The sequence below is a fragment of the Stenella coeruleoalba genome (assembly GCF_951394435.1).
Source record: "Stenella coeruleoalba genome assembly, chromosome: X".
Taxonomy (NCBI): domain Eukaryota; kingdom Metazoa; phylum Chordata; class Mammalia; order Artiodactyla; family Delphinidae; genus Stenella; species Stenella coeruleoalba.
The window spans coordinates 97,768,024-97,790,324 of NC_137152.1; the positions used below are offsets into that span (position 1 = coordinate 97,768,024).

The window sequence follows — 22,301 nt, forward strand, 5'->3', positions numbered from 1 at the left end:
GCTTAAACCTCCCTACCTCCCTCCCGCAATGCCTATTTTGCAGAAAATCTCCCCTCACGTTTCATAAAATGTTAATCTTGGCCCACAGTTGCATCACCATCTTTGTTTATGGGCTATTGGAGAGAAGTGTAAGTTAGCCAAGCCTCTATTCCACAGTGGGAAAATATGGGTAGGATTAGAATGCAGTAAGACTGGGTTGCTTGCAGTGTGCTTCTGAGGAATGTTCTGTTTCCCTCTTCATTAGCAGGGTATTCTGGGAGAATCTTTTGAAATTGAACTTAGTCCTGAGGTCGGAACTTTTTCTGTCACCTTCAGGCTAGGTGATTTGTGACCATTTAAAGGTTATACCATTTAGAAGCCTTTCCTGGATTTTTAAAGAAAAGGATACAAGGGGGAGGGTTGGTTAAGTGGGGGAGATGAGGGTAGAGTGTAAGTGCAAAGGCAGAACTAGCAGCTGCTTTGTGACTATCAATACATCCAAAAGATAGGTTGGGAAAAGGATTAGTGAATATTAAAATTGACAGGAGCAATTTGGTTCAATTATAATCTAAGGAAAAAGGCTGAGGGGTCTAATCAATATTTTACTCCAGATCTAATGAGTTAATTTTGAGAAGGAGGATCCAATGACTTAATTTTGAGAAGGAAGATCCAGTGATGGAACTCATGCAAAGAGATGGCCTGGGGCCTGCTAAAAGTCAGGTTGCAATTTCCGTAGCCTTCAAGACAACCAGAAAAATAAACAGGCCTTTTAGAAGAAACTTCAAGTTTTCTCCCATTCACATGACAGCCCCGGGGTGGGGTGTTGTCTCATACTTCTGGAATTGGTTAGATCTGTGCTGTTACTGTAAAATACACACTGGATTTTGAAGACTTAATAAAAAAAAGAATGTAAACTATCTCATTTTTTCTGTTGATTACATGTTGAAATGACAATATTTTGGATATATTGGGTTAAGTAAAATATAATACTAAAAGTAATTTCACCTCTGTCTTTTTTAATGTGGCTACTAGAAAATTTTAAACTACACATGCGGCTCCCATTATATTTCTGTTGGATGGCATTGGGATGGAGAACAGGCAGTATTCCCTGAAGCTTCCTTCCGGAGGTGAATACCTTAGAGTGGCAAATATGGAAAAGAAGATTCTCAGTGCCAGTATTTAAAGTCTTCCATTGGGGGGTGGGATAAGTTGGGAGATTGGGATGGACATATACACACTACTATATATAAAATAGATAACTAATAAAGATCTACTGTATAGCACAGGAAACTCTACTCAATACTCTGTAATGGCCTATATGGGAAAAGAATCTTAAAAAGAGTGGATATATGTATATGTATAAGTGATTCGCTTCGCCGTACACCTGAAACACAACATTGTAATCAACTACACTCCAGTAAAAATTAATTAAAAAATAAAGTCTTCATCAAGTTAGGACCACTTTTCCCCTTTTCCCCTCAGATGGTATGGGGTTGGTGTTTTGACTGTTAGAACATCCCCATTTATTCAGCACTTTGAGTACCTTTGTGGATGTCTCTTATCAGTCACTCATTAGAAGCATTTCTTACTTTTTTCCAAACACAAGCCTGTCCCATAATTAATGGCATCCGTCCTCACTCCCATCCATCCATCCATTCATTGAAAATCTGAGGCTTATTTTTAGGCCCTGCTCTTCCTGCCAGGGCTTTCACTAAATTGCCAAAGCAATGGCAAAACCAATGTGGCCATTCTTGCATGGAATCAGTGAAAACTATCAAAGAAATGGGAATTATGTGGGTTAAGAGAAATAACACTTATCAAATTGAGGACTTTTAAGGCAAAGAGGACCACCATATTCTAATAGTAAACAATGGCTTGTTTTATTGCTCGTGCAAAGCTTACATGAAATGATTATTTGACTCCCTGTATGAATCATGTGTTTGGGCTCTTTTTGCTTTCCACAAAATACCAGGTCTAGTGTTAAGCTCATAGATACCCAATATATACAAGGAGTAGTATAGTATATAGATTCCACACTAATAAAAGTGGACTTTCCTTTCTATTATGCTAGAGACCCCAGACATACACCATTATTTCATACTTTCTAAATAAGTCATTTCCCCCATTACCCTTTGAATACTTTATAGTATTTTATCTTTGATGATACTGGAATTGAGTGATTATTTTTTCATTAGACTTTGGGGGACTCCTTGGTGGGAAGGTTGGCAAAACCTTCCCTGAATTTCTTTGAATGCCAAAAGAAAGTTAAACTTTTACAAACAGGCTCTTCACATAAACACTCAGACATGCATTGAATGCATCAATCCAAGTCAGCTAGCACTAAAAGGAACACAATACTTTAACTGAGTGGAAAATTAGTGGTACACCATTACTAAACTCTGTGCTTTCAGTAACTTTTCTAATACAGGTGTTCCCTGAATCTGGGCATTATAAATCAGATTTGATACACAAGCAGTATTTTAGCTACATTAAAAAAAAAGCCAAGGGGTCTAATCTATATTTTGCTCCAAATCCAATGTTTTGAGAAAGAAGGTCTAGCGATTGAACTTGTGCAAGGAGATGGCCTGGGGCCTGCTGAAAGTCAGGTTGCAGTTTCCCTGCATTCAAGAAAACCAGAAAGATAAATATAACTTTTAGAAGAAACTTGAAGTTTTCTCTCATTCACATCTCAGCCAGTGGGCCTCACACTTCCAGAACTGGTTAGACCTGTGTTGTCCAATATAGTAGGCATTACCCAGCCATATGTAAAATATATTTACAATCATGATCAATTCCCATTAGACCTCCACTCTTCCCGACTCTCTTCCCAATAACAGAGTGGAGTTAGGGTTATAGTTTTTGGCTGTTGAATGCATGATGATCAAATCTGTAACCATGACTTCTGTAGCACAATTTTCTGTGTTACTGATTCCAAATTTATCTACAAGACTAGGTACAAATAAGTTCAAGGAGACAGCATATTATTTAAGACAACTAACATTTTATAAAGGAATACTCATGTATAAAAATACAATCAAGGGCTTCCCTGGTGGCGCAGTGGTTGAGAGTCCGCCTGCCGATGCAGGGGACACGGGTTCGTGCCCCGCTCCGGGAAGATCCCACATGCCGCGGAACGGCTGGGCCCGTGAGCCATGGCCACTGAGCCTGCGCGTCCGGAGCCTGTGCTCTGCAGCGGGAGAGGCCACAACAGTGAGAGGCCCGTGTACCGCAAAAAAAAAAAAAAAAAAAAATACAATCAAGAGCATCAATTTGGTTTAAAAAGCAATTGTTACTTTAGTACCCACTAGGAAATCAAACAATGGAATGCATTTTCTGATATATTTATTACAACTATACCTTGATACACTAATGTAATTGAAGGCGATAAATATAGTAGAAAAAGTTTTAAGATACTGGTGTTGGGGGCAATGTGACACTTGTAAACTGGGTGTCACACTCAGTGAGATACTGTTTATCATTGCACTCACACTGAATATGATTTGGTTTGTAGTAATTACATCTGAGACCACATATTTTGGTGCTTGATAAAAGGGTTTTATTATTTTTCAAAATTAATAACCTTTCATTTTAATCAAGAGCCCCAGTGAGGAAAATCTATAAATTAAAACAAAGGGTTTTACACACTACTCTGATGATCAATAATTTGAAGCCCGAGGCCCTCTTGAGGAAATTCCTTCTGGCTTGCAAAAGCTGTAGGAGACCATTAACATCATGAAGCCAGTTATAAGAAAAATTAACCTCTAAAATGTCATGGTTTCACACCCTATGGGGGCTTATGGATCTGACTTAATATGGCATGTGCAGGCCTGATTTTAGGACAAGTCAGCTCCAAGTGTTTCACACATTTATAAACACAGAAGCTGTTGTATCCACCATCCATAAAGCTTTTGGGTAGCCACCGAAATCAGGCAAATGGCAGAGTAATCCAAGGTGAATGGTGAGGTTAAGACCTCCACACCAAAAACTGTTGGATATGGTGCAATCATGAACATGGGAAAAATCTAAAAATTTGAACAGGTAAACAAAAGCCAGGACAGACTCAATTCAAGTAAGTGAAACTGCCAGACTTCCAAAAGGAGTTCTTCAAAGAAGACTTCCACAGAACTCGTTTGCTCTGCAGGAGTAAATAAATCTCAACTGATATATTTTTATCCAAGCCACAGCTGAGAGCTTGATTAACTGGGAAACAATACAGTTAAATGACATTACATTCTTTACAGTCACCACTCCAACTTCAATATCTGCATAGAGAAGTACAGAGGGTTACACTGAAATTGTGTATGCTGAGGGAGGCCACTAAATTAGCTCCCAGGAAAATTATTAACCTTTATAATTAATTTTCACTTTTTCTCTCAGGGATAGATTTCAACTTTCACTTTAACAGTGGTTGGGAACATTCCCTTTATTGCTTGGTTGTGCATTTTGAGAAAGCAAATCCATGGCACTTGCGAAGGCTTAGAACATAAACCAACGTTAGAAGTAACAGAAACACACAGCTAAAAGTTTTACTTTAATCACAAATTCACAACTAGAGATTTCATTTGCGTATCTTAGAAAGCTAAAAAGACATGTTAAATTTTTTAACCAATCAGCAAAAACATGTGCCACACAGATTTTTAATGTTCATAATTTAGAATTTATCACATAATATATTATTTATAAATATATTCTTTATTTGTAAAATTATTATTATTAAAACATTTCTTTCCAACACAGTTGAAATTCTCATGTGTGTTTTAAGGAAAAAAACCCTACCCTATTTTAAAAAAACCCTATTACTAAACTTCAATGTGTGAATAAACCAGTGCCACCAAACTGAAAACGAAAAAAAAAAGAAAAGAAACATACTGCTGTGTTGGATATGCAGTTGTTACTACAAATAACACCACATGTCCTACACGGTGATCATATACATGCTCTTATTTCTTCTCAGTCATTATCAGAACCATTTGGAGGTAGGAAAACCAATGCATCATTGAAAATATGCCCAAATGCCCTAAGACGGTATACCCCGTACATCATTACATGCATCTGATTAGGCGTCAGTCCATTAAAAGTAACAGCCATATCTGAACAACATCCTTCTACTACCTGGTTGGGGTGATTAGTCATTGCCTCTTTAATAAAAAGCCCAACAGACTTGGTGTTAAATACATCTTTTCCTTCAGCATCTTCTGCATTTTCTGCAAATACTCCAGCGTATTTCAGGCAGACTGCTAGCTGCTTATCTTCAGATATCTTCCAAATCATCCCTCCCTGTTCAGGACACTTTTCAGGAATACTGAGAAGGCTGTTAAGTCTTTTCATTGATTCTACACTTAAGACAATTCCTCCTTCCATACTCACATACTCGAGGTCTCCAGATTTTATAGTGTGGCCTAGATAGAAAGGTTGTGATGGATCCTTTTTTAACAAAAAGTACTTTAAGTTTTCAATAATAGCAAACGTAGTGGGGCGTGCAAGGAAGAACCAGTTGTATTGGTCTCTATATTTATCAAAGGCGTATTTGTAAGCTTTTCTCATCATTAACCACATGTCATTTGTTTCCATGTTAATTGACTCAAACACTTTAACATTTTCAGAACTGAAGAACTCTGCTTTGTCACAGTGTTTGGTCCAAGTCTCCTTCACTGCAGCCCAGAGACTCACATCTTTGGGTTTGACAAGGATGATACAGTATACTCGAAAGCTCTTACTGAGCTCCATGCGTTCATCCTCTGAAATTTTCAAGATATCTTCTTTATTAGGAGCTTGTAGGTGATGATGCTCATGGTGGTGCATTCTATTTCCATGACCAATCCTAATGTGTCCTAGCATAGTGATCAAGGCACAGAAAATGCTTCCAAGCATTACACCCTTCAAAAATGAACTGCTTTCAGAAAGCATTTTTCCTATAAAGAAGAAAAAGATCCTTAGGATACTTAATAGAAAAGGAGTCTAGTGATTTGATTTGATATTCCCCCTATACTTACATTTTGCTCTTAATGTTAAAAAAAAAAAGGCTCCCAAGCTTGAAATCGAGTCAGTGCAAGTAGCACAAGAGAGTCTTAAGAATTTTTTGCTTCCAATGATACCTGATTACTGTTCAGAACAAAGTGGAACTTTGCAGCAACACCTTGCTGCCATAGAATTTTCTGGGAGGCTATTTTTGCACTTCATCTATAGGGATTTAATTAACCAAGTACTAAACCAAAGCACTAACCCCAGAAACTGATATTACAGAGGTTGTCTGTCCATCATTCTCTTTAAAGGAATTTCATTTCACAAGCTTGCATTATATTATTTAAATACCTCTGTGGATATAAATGGACTTTTACAACAAAACCTTAAATTGAACAGATAAAACCACATACAATTGGTAAATCACCAATGGTATCTGTGCTGGCCTCTGTTCTCAACCTAGTGCTTTATTTAACTGATGGCTGCTGTCCTTAGGTGTTTTGAGTACATCTTGGAATTGATACCATATATGTTAATATTTACCCTTTTGTTCCTAAGACTAAATGGTTTCCAATACAGTATCTCAACTAACTGATGTATAATAATAAAAGCCCATAATGAAAATAGCTAAATTATTTGGATGAGAACTGAGTCAATATAGGCATATCTGGGGACTATTAATGAACATTTTTATTTCCTCCAAAGGCATTTTCTTATTCTTTGGGGAAGTAAAAAGGGAAAAGTCTACACTTTTATTTCAATTAGAAATTAAAAGAAAACCCAACATTAAATACAACTGTTGAGATTTTCCCAATCTCCCTTCTATCTCCACAAGGAATGTTCTACTGAGCTACTTAGATTTTCCCTTTGTTTCTTAAAGTTGAAAGTGGCCTTAGAAGCTATCTAATGTCACTTTTCTCATTTTACAGATAGGGAAACAGAGGGTCCACAGAGGTTAGGTAACTGACCCAAAGTCACAGTCAGCAATAGAACTGAACTAGAAATCAGATATCCTGGCATCAGTTTAATGGTTTTTCTATTACAGAATAAAGATTTCAACAGTGCTTCCACCCATATTATTGAGAATTTAATAAAAAGTTACTGAATAACCTTGTTTTCCTACAAATGTAAAAACATGTAGGATCTGTTAACCATAATTGATATTTTGCATCCAGCATCACCGTACTGCTACAAGGAAACCATCCCTTGGTTTTCTTCTAGAGGAAATGGACTTTGACCTCCATTACCTTAGAAGGACAACGTGTGGAACAACTTGACAGATGTAATTCCTAAGGAGGGGTGGGAAGTCGGGTGGGAAAGAGGCAGGACAGGTTTCCTGTGTCACTCACAGAACTTGGTCAACAAACACAGCTCTAATAAGGAAAAGAAAATTCACAGGAAACAAGCTCTGCTTGTTTTAGAATTGTCAGATGCACTCCAAAATGAATTATTTTATATAGGATTTTGGCATTTCATATTACACAATTTTCAATATGTCTGGCCATTATATAATAATTCACTAGTGTCTCTTAGATTGACAATGGTATATGTATGTCAGAATTCTTCCTGATGGGGATACTACTTATGAATCATTTGCACAAATTTTTCTAAGGAGTAGCATCTAGAGATGCACATGATAGGATATTTGGTGCAGAGGCAAGGGAAACTTAAAACCGCACAGAAGCACAAGCGAGGCAGAAACGACCGGAGTGGTTTTTGAGATGAATCCTTTTAGATGAAGGCGGTTGGGGCGGAGTATGGAAAAAGGAAGAGAATGAAATGGAGAACAAAAGTGAGGGAGAGACATGGTCATCTCAACACCCCAAGGAGGGGCCGAGGGAGCGCCTCTAGGAAGCAGGCGCTCTAACTAGCCCCCTCACTGTTCCTCACACTGCACCTGCCCGGACACACCGCGTGGAGTACGCTGGGAGTGGGCCAGGGCCCAAGCCTTCCCCGGAGAGGGGCGGGGTCAGGCCGCTCCGGGGGCTGCTCCGCGAGCAGCTCCAGGTGCGAGCCGATGCCCCAGCACTCACCCGCGTCTAGAGCGGCTCAGGGGCGGTAAAGCGCAGCCGCGCACGGCTTTCCTCTCACGTTCGCGCGCCACTCGGATACGTTCCTGGTCGGGCTGCTCTACATGCAGGCGGTTTCTTCTCGTTGGTTTCGCTAAAGGTGGTGAGGACCCGGAAGTAGACGCCACAACGGCGCGGGCAGCGGGGCGGGGCAAAGGAGCCCTAGGCCAGGCGGAGCCGCCCGCCCGCGCCGACGTCGGAAGGGCCCGCGCGCACGCAGCGCGCCCTTTCTCCCCGCCCCGTGCCGAGTTCAGAGAAGCGCGTCCTGCTGGCGTGACCCGCACGCTCACCCGTACCCAATGGGACGCCCAGAGAGGCGTGCGTGCGTACGACCTGCTGACACGTCCCACCGCTTCATTTTCCGGTTGTGGAAACTGCGAGAGCGAGGTAGTGTTTCACCTGACTGAGATCGTGTCAGGTCTCTCAATGGTTTCTCTGACAAGCACCTGAGGCACTGCACCCTCCCATTGACAAGAGGGCGCTCCACCCAGTACTGGGCTGGGATTAAATGCAGGCCAATAGTCGTTGAATTATGAGGGCAAGGATCACTAAGGTTGTTGGAACGGCATCTGAAGCCTCACTGTCCGGCTTCCAATCCTGTCTTCACCGCGTCCTTTGGTATGCTGGGAAAGTTACTTTACCTCGCTATGCCTCAGTTTCCTCCTTTGTAAAGTACAGAAAGTATCACGGTAGTGCTATCATGGAAGATTAAATGAGATAGTGCCTTTGACTCCATTAGCAAAAGGCCAAGCATGCAGTAAGCATTCGTTAACTGTTAGCTGTTATATCACTCACCCCTGTATCACTAGCACTTAACCTAGTGCCGCACGCAGGGGACAGTACATAGTTTTGGAATTAATGAATGTTAGAGCAACAGATGAACCAGGACCAGAAAGGATAAGGAACTTTCTAAAGGCCACACAGTAATTAATGGCAGAGGTGGGACTAGAATTCAGCTCTAATTATAAGTGTAGAGCTCTCTTTCTGCTAAACATGTGCTCTGTCCTTTAAAATTCATTTTTTTTTTGTGGCAGAAAGGGTTTTTTGCTAAAAAGCACGAAGTCTTACAAATTTTTAAAATGTACTGTCACCAGTTTCCATCTAAATAACTTTGAGTGGTGATTTACTCAGGCCTGAGTTCCTAAAGACACGTACATTTGAGTATTGGCAATGACCCAGTTTAAGTAGACTGAAGGTTTCAAGAAGCACTGAAACAATGAACAAATAGATTTTATAAAGGCAATTACTGTCCTGGCAGCACTACCCTAAATTCTGGAGATATAGTGGTGAACAAAATTAGCCCCCTGCCTTCAAGGAGCTCTCAGTCTAGCAGGGAAGAAAGACATTAAACAATTCATTACAAATACATGGTTGTATGTTCTCCAAAGGAATACAAAAATGAATTCTAGAACTGGAAAAGAACTTATGACTGCAGAGTATCTCCACTATATTTTCTTAAATAACATATATTGTCTATTGTCACATATATATAAATATATGTGTGTATATATATATAGAGAGAGAGAGAGAGTTAAGTGAAACAAGTTGCAGAATAATGTGTATAGTATGATTATACTTTGGTGAAAACAAACAGAATTTTACATATGTTTGATCTGTTTGTATGAGCAAGGGGAGTTGTGGAAGGCTGCTCAGCAGGCTATTAATATTGATCACATCAGGAGGTCGACGTGTGATGATTAGCTTTGTGTTTATACATCCTCCTATTGCCTTGTTTCACTGGTTATAACAAGCATTTGTTATTTTTGAATTTGAAGAACAGCAAATAAAAAGATCTTTAAAATTAGAGGGACAAAAAGAATAAGAGGAAAAGATACCAATAAAAATACCTTTTAAAGAGTGCGGACAGCCAGTCTCTCCTTGCAAAAAGGGACCAAGGAAAGACAGAAATGGCACTCAGAATTCAGAGACAGTGGCAAGGAGTCAGTTTAAGATGCTGCTTCCTTCTAGTACAGGAAGGAATACCAAACTGGAAGTACTGATACAAGATGCTCTGAAACAGAATAAACCATGGAATTTTCAACACCAAAAGTGCTGTCAATGAGAGATTGTCTAAGAACCCAGTTCTCTACTTAAATCAGAGCTTAAACATACTTTGCATTTGAAGTGAGGTTAGTGAGATGGTTGATTTGTAGTTAGGTGATTCATTTTTTAAATGCCATTCCACATCGTAGCCCTAATTTTAAAAATACATGCAATTAGTTTCTGCTAAAATTAAAAATATTTATAAATATTCTTTGGCCCAGCTAACCCATTTCTTGTAATCTCTCCCCCAGAAATTAAAGCACCAGAATGTAAGGCTAAATGTATAAGGTCAAATGCATTGTTGTTGATAATAGTGGGAAATATCCATCAATAAGAGAATGGTTGAATTAATTACGGTGCATCCATATAGTGTAACATTAAGCATAAAATAAACAGCTTATCTCACCTGCACTAAACACTTCAGTAAACACACTAACCTGCTCCTTGTGTGGGGGGGGCTGAGGGTTGCTTTTGAATTTGGTTGCCTTCATGTACCCAGCAGCTAAGGCAAGATTGCATTAAAAACTGACAACACTGCATTTTTGGTAAAGTCCTCCTGCCAAGTGCATGCATTATTCAGCATGAGAAGTCATTAATTTTTAGTAATTGGCGATCACTTGCATTTGAACATTCAAATTTTCGAAATCTGTCCAAAGGCCTTTGGGAAATTAACATGACTTTTTACAACAGTTCAGTGGAATAATAAATATTGAAGAAAATCTAAGATGGATTGTTTTCTGCATAACATCTTTTTGAAGGGTTAAAAATGTCTTCTGTGTTTACCAAAATTAATAGCTATAATATATGAACCTCTTCTGCCCAGAATTTCACAACTGTTCATCTTAATAAACAAATTCCCTTGTCTGAGCAAATTCATTATTGGTTCCATTTGAGTATAGTTTGGTCCCTAAATGAATCTCATTTGTGTTTTCAGGCATATTCATGCTTGCAATCTCATTTTAAAATGTTTTTCCATTTGATGACCATCTGGAAGCTTTCCTTTTTAAAAATTAAACCCATTTGCCTGCCAACAAATATGTATTAAGTGTTTACAGTAGGTCAGGCTCTGTTTTAGGTATTGTTTTTTTCAAAAGCCTTTTTTTATTATGGGGAACTTCAAACATATACCGAAATAGAAAAGTATAATGAAATCACGTGTACTTTTTAAGGAAGCTTCAACATCCTCAATTCAAAGCCAATCTTATTACATCTATACTCTTTCCACTTCCCTCCTTTCCATATTATTGTGAAGCACTTCTGGCACATGTCATTTCATCCATAAACATTTCAAAATGTATAAGAGATAAGGGCTTCTTAAAAAAACCCACAATACCACTAGAAAATTAAAAAATGAATAATTCCTTAATATACTTATGGAATTACTTGACAGTGATCAAATTACCAATAATATCACAAGTGTCGTGGTATTTTAATAATCTGAAGCAGAATCTAAATAGTCTACACATAGTGATGGAGTTTTGTGTCTTTTAAGTCTCTTTAGTCTATAGGTTTCTCTTTCTCTCTCGCTCTTGACATTTCTTTGTTAAAGAAGTCTGGTTGTTTGTCTTGTACATTTACCCAGTCTGGTGCAGATAGCCTTATTCTGGTTCCTTTAATGTGTTTCTCTGCCGTTTGTGTTCCTTATAAATGGGTAGTTGGATCTAAAGTAGGGTTGCCAGATTTAGCAAATAGAAATACAGAGTTCCCAGTTAAAATTGAATTTCAGATAAACAATGAATACTTTTTTAGTATAACTGTGTCCCAAATTTAGTGTATGGGACATACTAAATATTGCATGGGACATGCTTACACTAAAAATATTATTTGTTGTTTATCTGAAATTCAGTTTTAACTGGGCATCCTGAAATTCATCTGGCAACCATAACCCTAATCTAAAAGCTTTGTTTGATTCAGGTTCAATTTTTTGCGGGGGAGGGAGGGGGTGCAAAATTACCTCATAGGTGGTGGCATGTGCTTCCTTCAGGAACATTATGTCTGGTTGTCTTTTTTTTATGTTTTATTTATTTTGTTTTGTTTATTTTTGGCTGCATTGGGTCTTTGTTGCTGTGCACGGGCTTCTAGTTGCGGCGAGTAGGGGCTGCTCTTCGTTTTAGTGCATGGGCTGTAGGTGCGCAGGCTTCAGTAGTTGTGGCACGCAGGCTCAGTAGTTGTGGCTCATGGGCTCTAGAGCACAGGCTCAGTAGTTGTGGCACATGGGCTTAGTTGCTCCGCGGCATGTGGGATCTTCTGGACCAGGGCTCGAACCCGTGTCCCCTGCATTGGCAGGTGGAGTCTTAACCACTGTGCCACCAGGGAAGCCCTGTCTGGTTGTCTTTGTGATGGTAGCTGCCATTGATGCCTAGATCCATAATTCATTAGGGTTGCAATATGGTGGTCTTCTAATTTTCCAAGGCATATTTTTAAGAGGAAGTTTGGTGTAGTGATTAAGAAGTCAGGCTCTGGCATAGGAAAGACTTGGCTTAAGCTCTGGCTCAGCTACTTTCCTAGTTGTGTGACCTAGGGCAAGTTAGGTCACTTCTCTCAGCCTTAGCTTCCTCATCTGTAAAACAAGGTTAATAGTAGTACCTATCTCATAAGATTTTCTTTTGAGGATCAAATGAGTTAAGGTATGTGGAGGATTTAGAACGGTGTCTAGCACACAATAGATGCTCCTAAAAGCCGGCTATTATATCTAATGAGACTCTTGAAGAATCATGGCCTTTCAAATTCAGGATTTCCTAATATTAAAAACTTTAAATCCTCCACTCAGCAGTTATATTTTCACATAATTAATAAAAATAACAATAAGGATGTATTGAACGAACAGCCTCTCCTATTTGTCCAGTGCTTTGCAGTTAACAAAGGCCTTCTTCACATGATTCCATTCTCATTTGATCCTCATAGCAGCCTGTTAATCAGGACTGGTCTTATCTGTTTTTAAATCTGAAGAATCTTGGACTTAGGGAGGTGACTTGCTCAACTTGTAACACAGCTAGAAAGTCACACAGTAGAGTAGGGACTGAGTCCTAGTACAAGGCTCTTTTTAGGGAAAACATTGAGTGAGGAAAATTGTGTGGTCCTCCCTCTGTGCAACACTTTCATTTCTTGGTTCCGGGGACAACACTATCTTGTTTTCTTTTTCAACTTTTCAGCTTCTTGTTTCTTCCCCAGACTAATCCCTCCTCGTCCCCATCCTCAGTCTCTTTCTTCTCTTCAAAATGTAGTTTTTCCCCAGGGTTCTATCCTTGGGCCATTTTTATTGTTATATTCTTCCCCTTTAATACATACTCAATAGCTTCATCTATTCAAATAGCTTCAACGATTCTCTTTGGGAAGATGATTTCCACATCTATATTTCTGGCCTCTACCTCTTGAATTTTGGACCCAAAATTTCAGTTGCCTGCTTGATATCTCCATATGGCTGTTTCAGACAGAATCTTACATTCAATGGGACTGTTTATCTGGATCCTGGTTTTAACCAATCAACTATATAAATCAAACAAACAAGGGGCCGATTGAGGAAGTTTGAATAATTACTGATGACATTAAGTATTTGATGACATTAAAGGCTTAATGTTACCTTTTTAGGTGAGATAATTATATGTGGCTATGTTAGGAATATCTTTCAGAAATACATACTGAAGTGTTTATGGATAATATCATATGATGTCCGGGATTTACTTCAAAATAATCCCGTTGGGGAGAGAAGGAATAGGTAAGGGTATTGATTGGCTGTGAGTTGATAATTGTTGAGTTAGGTAGTGGGTATATGGGACTTCAATATCCTATTCTCTCTTTTCGTCTATGTTTTGAAATTTGCATAAAAAAAATTTTAAAAGCTTAAATAGGCCCCAAACTGAATTGATTAACCTTGTCTAAATCCATCTCCTGACAATCATTTCCTCTTATCTTCCCAGTCACTTATTATGAAAACCAAAGCTCTTGGTTTCTTCCTTCTCCCTGACCTCTACACCCAATCAATTGCTAAGTCGGGCCGAGCCTCACTTCACAGTGAATCCTGCTTCTGTCCTCTCTTTCCCATTCAAACTGCCACCACTCTCTTAAGTCCCTAATTACTTCTTGCCTGCACTAGTTTAATAGCATTCATAAATTTCTCTCCATTTCCAGTCCCTCCTCACTTGGTATATGTGAAGCATCTAGCATAGTGCTTGGTACTTAGTCCCTTCTCCATTTCTCCTCAATAGTGAATTCCTCTTCCTTCCTGCTGCCTGCTTAACCCTCTGATGACATCTCCCTTCCCTGAGACTGCTCCTCACTCCCTTTCAGAATTGCTTTCTTCCCCATCCCTCCTGGATCCTGCACCCTCACTGCTGCCTCCAATGCACCCAGCTGCTATGCTTTGTGGAGGAAGCACGTGTCTGAATAAAGAATGATTTCTCAGTTCCAAAGTTAGAGCGGGGTTTTTCATAGCTGTAGGTGAGTGGAGTCTTTATATACAGACGAAACAGGCATACTAAGTGTGAGTAAAAGAGAAGCAAGTTTTAAAGCTGCCTCTTGTCCCCTCAACTCATTGGAGAAGAAGAGGCACGATCTTTAGTCCAGAGGGATCAGCTTCTAGATCCAGGCAGGCTAGGGTAAATGCCAATGGCAAAGAAGGAGCTGGATGGATATTATTCCAGCAAGCTGGGGACTTCTTGACGAAATACCTCTTGCCTAGTCTGGTTAAGGGAGGAAGAGCAAGAACTGCCTCCGGTGGGTCTCATAGAGGCAGCATCAGCAGTATGGATTGGGCGAAGGTCCTGTTGCTCAGGGCTGTCCCAGAGAAATAGAACCCTTACTTTTGGTGGCCTGCCTAGGTGTAGTTCTGTCTGTTTTGGAGAGCAGCCAGGCATTCAGGAGCTGGGCTGGCCAAGCACAAAAAAACCCCTATCCTTTAAAAAAAATTCTGTAAATCAATCACATTCTTGCATTTTAAGCATAACACTTGCAACTAAAACCAAACTGCTGTATTATAATCAAGATGCATCTGCCTATTTTATATTTAAGGCCCACAGGCTTCAACTAATTTAGGGGACCATCTGGTGAGAAAGAGAGAAAGTCTTATTACAAAGTGGTATTTGTTTGCATGCTCAAGCCTCAGAAAGGATTGTCCTGGGGATCCCAACCAATTTCCAGTGCTCCTGACTTAGAAAGGCATGGCTCTGGAGTCAAATAGATCAGATTCAGTTCCTCCTGCAACATTAACAAACTGGTGTCTTGAGCCATAGGACTTCTGAGGTTTGAGTTTCCTCAGTTTCCTCATATGTAAAATGGGAATTAGATTATACCTGAAGTTGCTGGGAAGATAAAGGAGATAAAGTCTCCCAGAGGGAGCCTAGAAACATTACTTCCTTTCCCTTGATCCATAACTTAATCTTCCATCTTATTCCCTCTGAGCCTTGCTCTTCTTGCCTACTTTGTGTAATATCCACTTTCACATGGATAGACGTGGGCATACTTTTACACTGAGCTTTGAACAAAAGTTCTGAAAAATAAGCTTTATTCCAATGCTGTTATTTGTTCACTTCTACAAAAGTTAAAGAATTGAAATGGAATTGCCCTGGGATGCAGTGGTCAGAGGGCAATTTTGCCTCTTCTGCAGTATGCTAAGCAAATCTATTCTCAAAGTCCTCCTGTCCTACATTTAAGTAGTTGAAAGGATTAGACCAGTTAGCTGGGACAAGTGCCAGTTGCAGCTCAGGGGCAGGAGGAGAGGGAGTTAGAAAGCAGGTTGGTTAGAGATGGAAATGGGGATGCTCTTTGATTTTAACTAGATAACTGCTACTTAGGTGACAGCTTTATTTCAAGTGAGAATATGAATTTGGCTGTATTCCTAGTTAGAATCTAATGCTCAAAATTTCCTCTAAATCGAGAAACAAAATTTAAAAGTGATGATTGAGATAGGCAAATGTAATTGCTGAAGCTGAGTAGTAGCTACCTGGAACTTCAATGCACTATTTTCTATACTTTTGTGTGTGTTTGAAAATATCCATAATTAGAAGTTTTTTGTTTATGTGACAGTTATGGAACAATGGAGGTCACTCAAAAACTGGGGAGTTTGATGTCATGTCAGTAAAGCTAGTAGAGGATATTTGAACCAAAAGAACTCCTTAGAGGAAATGTGGTGATTTCTATAATTCTAATCTCGCTAAGTGGGTTTATTTGAAGGATTAAACAGCATGCAGATATGACATTTGATGGATATAATATAAATTGACCTCCAAAAGTTTTTGACAAGATCTTACGACCACTGTTTTTTAGGTTTTTGTTTGTTTGTTTTGGGGCCATGCCACACTTGCAGGATCTTAGTTCCCCAACCAGGGATTGAACCCGGGCCCACAGTAGTGAAAGTGCAGAGTCCTAACCACTGGACCACCAGGGAATTCCCATGACCACTGTTTGTAAGGGAATTGAGTCACTATAGGACCTTGACCCTCTTTCCTCTCAGTAGATATCACCTTAGAAATAAGAAACAGACGTAGAGTTAAAGGAGGTTAAGGACATTATTTTGACATTTTGAAAATACGATTTCTTAGGGATTGGTGGGGAGGCTAGTTTAAAAAAAAATCTTTATAAAAGATCCAAAGGAAGGAATGCACAGTGAAATCTCCAGGTGGAGAATTACATAAAACTTCCTGACAATAAAAAGCTTAGTTGATGGGAATAAACTATAAGGAAATCTCATGAATATGGGCGTGGGTATATTCACTGATAGCTATGAAGATTGGCTTTAGTTGTTGCTCTGAGTTGTTGCTAAACTACTTAGGGATATTATGAAAACCTTGCTTGGCAAGGCTCTAGGCACGAAGGCTCATTATAGAATGACTTAACAATAATTCACATATGTAAATGTACACATATGCATTTGATGCTAGAGTAGTGGCTGGGATTGATTGTGGATCACAGGAGAACAGATTTTTCTCCTCCTAGAATTGGCATGTTGGAACGTAGGTACTCTATTATGGACACCTGCAATCCATCCTGTCAGGGGCTGGGAGAGAGCGTAAAACTAAAATCTAGTAGGGAAGAAAAAATAATCTGCCCTCAGAGGCTTTCCATTCCCTTCAGGGAGAGGATTGATGGTCTTGCTGACAGTGGAAAAAATAGGTGAAAAGCCTCCTTGTTGAGAGGTATCACCCTTCTACTTGAAGGAACAAAAATGAGAGTAGCAAGTTCTCACGTGGTGGTTGTAGAACAGCACATTTCCGGATGAGAGTTGAAGAGGCAAGCTATACTCCTGACAGGACCAGCAATGTAATTTGTAGGGCTCGGTGCAAAATGAAAATGTGGGGCCCCTTGTTCATGAATTACTCAGAATTTCAAAATAGTGACAGCAGAATATTAAACCAAACATGGGCTCTTCTAAGCATGGGACCCTGTGTGATAGCACAGGTTGTATGCTCATCAAGCTGACCTTACTCCTGGGCAGCAGGAATAGTGATAACAAAGACATAATAGAAAGGTATAAAGCAGAAAATCAAGATCATCTAAAACTCCCACCACGTAGAAACAACCCTTGTTATTTTGGTGTACATATCCAAGAGATGTTTCTGTATACATATACATATATAGACACATATTCATACAGTTTTTTATGCTATAGAAATTGTATGTTAAAAAGGAGATAAGGGGGCTTCCCTGGTGGCACAGTGGTTAAGAATCCGCCTGCCAATGCAGGAGACATGGGTTCGAGCTCCGGTCCAGGAAGATCCCATATGCCGTGGAGCAACTAAGCCCATGCGCCACAACTACTGAGCCTGTGCTCTAGAGCCCGCGAGCCACAACTACTGAGCCCACGTGCCACAACTACTGAAGCCCACACTCCTAGAGCCTGTGCTCCGTAACAAGAGAAGCCACCGGAATGAGAAACCCACGCACCTCAACGAAGAGTAGCCCCCACTCGCTGCAACCAGAGAAAGCCCATGTGCAGCAACGAAGACCCAACACAGCCAAAAATAAACAAATAAATTAATAAATTTATTTTTAAAAAAAGGAGATAAGGCCCAAAATGGAGTCACTTGTGCTAAGCCCATGTCACCAAATGGAGACTTAATACATAGGAAATCGAATTACAGTTTCAGCCTCTCCTAGGAATGTAATCTTAACCAGTCAGTCTGGAATTTCCTGGTTAGCACTAAAGAGGTAATCTCCTTGATGGACCCCTGCTGTCCCCCAGAGGAAGGTAACCTTGCTTGAAACAACCAGCTCTTTGTTAGAATAAGTTCCTTGTTCTGCCTCCTTCTACCTGTAAAAGTCTTCCATTTTGTACAGCTCCTCAGAGCATTTTCCTATTTGGTAGACGGTATGCTGCCCAATTCATGAATTGTTTAATAAAGCCAATAAGATATTTAAAATTTACTCAGTTGAACTTTGTTCTTTAACAGATTTGGTGGCAGCAGTGGGACTGAAGGAGACTTCTGATGGCTTCAGGGACAATGAGAAACACAGGAGTGATACCTTGTGAACCCCTTGAGTTCTCTTTCTTGCCATTTCCGAGGGCCGTGGGTAAGTTCCTCTTGGTTCTGAGCTCCACTCTCTTTGCCTTGAGCTTCCAATCTAATTGGCTTTCTGCAGTTCCACATTGGGACCTTCTGGTAGTTAGACCACAATCCCCTATTTGACTGGAAAACCCCAGCCCTTAGTTTAGTCCCCAGATTCCACGTTGGGAACTGCTGGCGATTCTGTCAATAGTTCCCCATTTGTTTAGAATCCCAGTCTGTAGTCCCCACTTGCTGGGTCTGCTGGTTCAGTCCTTTCCCGAGTCCCAGGTTCCACATTGGGAATTGCTGGTGGTGTGTACAGGGCCTTCTCTTGTCCAGGCCACAGTAACATCTCTTGGTTACTGCTGGTGTGTTAAGGTGCACATGTTTGTCTTGTTTTGTGTAGATAAGGGCTATTGCTAATGGGATTCTTGGAAGCCAAAAGTCGCAAAATTGGTGGGCATGGGTCAAGTACTTAAAAACTGATGGAGCACTCACCACCTAACTCTAAGATTCCTGTGTTAGGATAAGTTGATCACCAACCTCAAGAAAATTTCCATGCAATGAGGTATGCTGTAAAACACCACACAATCCCCAATGCAGCAGCACAACCCTCTTAGGTATTACAGTAGTCCCACCATATCTGCAGTTTCACCTTCCATAGTTTCTGTTACCCCTAGTCAACCATGGTCTGAAAGTATTTTTTTTTTTTTTTTTTTTTTTTTTTGTGGTACGCGGGCCTCTCACTGCCGCGGCCTCCCCCGTTGCGGAGCACAGGCTCCGGACGCGCAGGCTCAGCGGCCGTGGCTCACGGGCCCAGCCGCTCCGCGGCATGTGGGATCCTCCCGGACCGGGGCACGAACCCGTGTCCCCCGCATCGGCAGGCGGACTCCCAACCACTGCACCACCAGGGAAGCCCGTCTGAAAGTACCAAATGGAAAATTCTAGAATTAAACAATTCATAAATTTTAAATTGCACACAATTCTGAGTAGCTTGATGAAACCTTGAGCCCTCCAGCTCCATCCCCAACCAGTGACATTGTCCGCTCCTGACATCCAACCATCAACATCATCATGGCTCGATGATCTAGGATCACCCAAAGCAGATGATCCTTCTGACATATCATAAGAAAGTCAACAGTAGCCTAATGCTACATCACAATGCCTACGTCATTCACCTCATTTCATGTCATCACATAGGCATTTATCATTTCACATCATCACAAGAAGGGTGAGTATAGTACAATAAAATATTTTGTGACAGAGACCACATTCACATAATTTTTATTACAGTATATTGTTATAATTGTTCTATTTTGTTATTAGTTATTATTGTAACTCTCTTACTGTGCCTAATTTATAAATTAAACTTTACAATATGTATGTATGTTCGTATAGGAAAAAATATATATAGGGTTTGGTACTATCCTTAGTTTCAGGCATCCACTAGGGGTCTTTCTTGGAATGTTTCCCCTGTGATTAAGGACAGACTACTGTAGTTTGGCTCCAAGAGACCAAAAAGGCTTAGCTAAAAGAAATGGGATCCTTAAATTCCAAAGAGTTGAATGCACCACCTTTTGGCACACCTGCTTATTTTATGTGTAAGAACTATGGTCCCGGAAGCTATAAATATCTACAAAAATGGCAGAATCTTGCTAAAAAAAATCCTAGAATTACAATGGCCATTATGGGGAATGTTCCAACTAGACAAGATCGTTCAGTTAAGAGGTTCACTAAAAAGCAAAGGTTCCCAAATCAAACAAACAGAATGGGATACCTATTTTAATTGATATGTAGAAGCTTCCAAAAGGCTTCTAGATTCCAAAATAGCTTCAGTGAAAATTTTGTTGTAAAAGGCTAATGGAAAATCAAAGACACAAAAGGTATCTAAAACAACACCAAGGCCTCCTGAATTACACCCTCCTAGGGGTCCATCATCAAAATGCTGTCCTAGAGATTGATATCTATTGTAATCAACTAGGATACTGGAAAAGAGATCCTCAAAGGTCCTATGCAAATTCTTCACATCAGCTTGAATGCCCCCAAATCTACCTTCTAAGGAGGGGCCAGAGTTGATGAGACTCTGAGGGATTTTTCTAGTAAACTGCTACTTTATTCCCTTAAGCAGCCAAGGGGAAACTAAAGTTAAAATCAATCAAAAACTTTACCAAATTCTGGTAGATACCAGAGCTTACACTCTCTACTTTAAACCCCACTCAGAGCTTGCAGATGGGATCCTGGGAAAACTGGCAGAAGCTGGCTAAGGGTAATAATTCTTGCTACAGTTGGCTCTCCCAGATCTCTGTCTGTTGTATCCTGTAGAGAAAGGAAAATAAAATACGTTTGCACCCTCTTTGGGGGCGCCTCTTTAGTCCAAGGAATTGTTCAATACTGCCAGAAATATTTACTGTTTTTCCCGGATGAAACCTGACAAGATATTTGAAAGGATTTTTTTTTTTTTAAAGTAGCTCTGTGGTCAGAAGTTGGCCAAATTGAAGCTGATATTCAAAGCCTATTGGGAACTTTTTTTTTTTTTTTTTTTTGTGGTACGCGGGCCTCTCACTGTTGTGGCCTCTCCCGCTGCGGAGCACAGGCTCCGGACGCGCAGGCTCAGCAGCCATGGCTCACGGGCCCAGCCACTCCACGGCACGTGGGATCTTTCCGGACCGGGGCACGAACACGTGTCCCCTGCATTGGCAGGCGGACTCTCAACCACTGCGCCACCAGGGAAGCCCTGGGAACTTTTTTAAAGGCCTTCTCCCCCAAGCTAAAATGAAAACTATACACCCAGAGGGAAAGAAAAACCTTCTGAAGCCTTTGTGGAAGGATTTACTAAAACATTCCAAAGACAAATATTTCTAAATCCAGAACATAGAAATATTTTGGTTTTCATCTTAGTTGGGAATCTTCTCCCTGATACAGAAAAGCAGATTGAAGATAATGTGGTTGGATGAGTGGAACAACCTATGATGCCATTTAAGTTGCAACCCAATTTCTTGAGAAATTAAAAGCAACTGTCCTTATCTTACAGATCTTTGCAAAACCAGAAATGTAGCTCCAGAAAAAATGCAAAGTCCACCTATCTTTTTTACCTATCCCAAAACCTCCCCTACTTATCTCAGAAAGCTTGTAAGTATTGTAAAAATTCTGGTCTTTAAAGAACAAAAGTCCTTCTTGGAGGAACTTGCATTCTTTCCCTGAGCCTTTGAGAAGTAAATGTTTTACCTAGTCTTTCTCTGGGAACTCTTATCTAGACCATTGCCAGTTCCTGAGAATGAAAGAAAAAAGTGGGGGGAAGGCTTTTAAAAAATACAAACTGCTATAAAAGCTCTCTTGCCCCAAATCTGGTCTACAGCTTCTATAAGGTTACTTGTTAAGGACAAATACAAATCTTCAGTGTCTTCTCCACAAATATTAGAAGAAGCTTTAGCCATAGCCATTGGAGCAGGTATACTTATTTCAACTGTTCTTTTATAAGCTAGTGAGTTTTATATTATCATATCTGTCTCATGGTTAAAATTTTAGGACAAGAACTATAAAGTCTCAACTATAAAGTTTGCATCTGTATGTTTATGTGTGTCTCTATATATGTTGTAGATGTGTGGTATTTTTTTTTTACCTCCAGATGGTATTGCCAAAATTAATTTGTAAAAGAGTTCTGTTTAATTGGCTTAAAGAAAATGAATGCCTATATGAATTAAGTATTTATAAAATTCTCAAAAAATATAATAGAAACTAACCCAAATGCTTTTCAGGTTCGTGTGATCTA

At 39.9% G+C, this 22,301-nt stretch overlaps 1 protein-coding gene across 1 annotated transcript; it reads right to left on the reverse strand.

Annotated features, from left to right (window-relative positions):
• Positions 1-3,252: 3,252 nt before the first annotated feature.
• C1GALT1C1 (C1GALT1 specific chaperone 1) lies at positions 3,253-8,240 on the reverse strand. Its single transcript, XM_079911780.1, has 2 exons — positions 7,974-8,240; positions 3,253-5,891 (listed from the first exon to the last, which is right to left on the reverse strand). The coding sequence occupies exon 2, from the start codon at positions 5,884-5,886 to the stop codon at positions 4,930-4,932; it is 957 nt and encodes a 318-aa protein (XP_079767906.1). The 5' UTR covers positions 5,887-5,891; positions 7,974-8,240; the 3' UTR covers positions 3,253-4,929.
• Between the last annotated feature and the right edge of the window lie 14,061 nt (positions 8,241-22,301).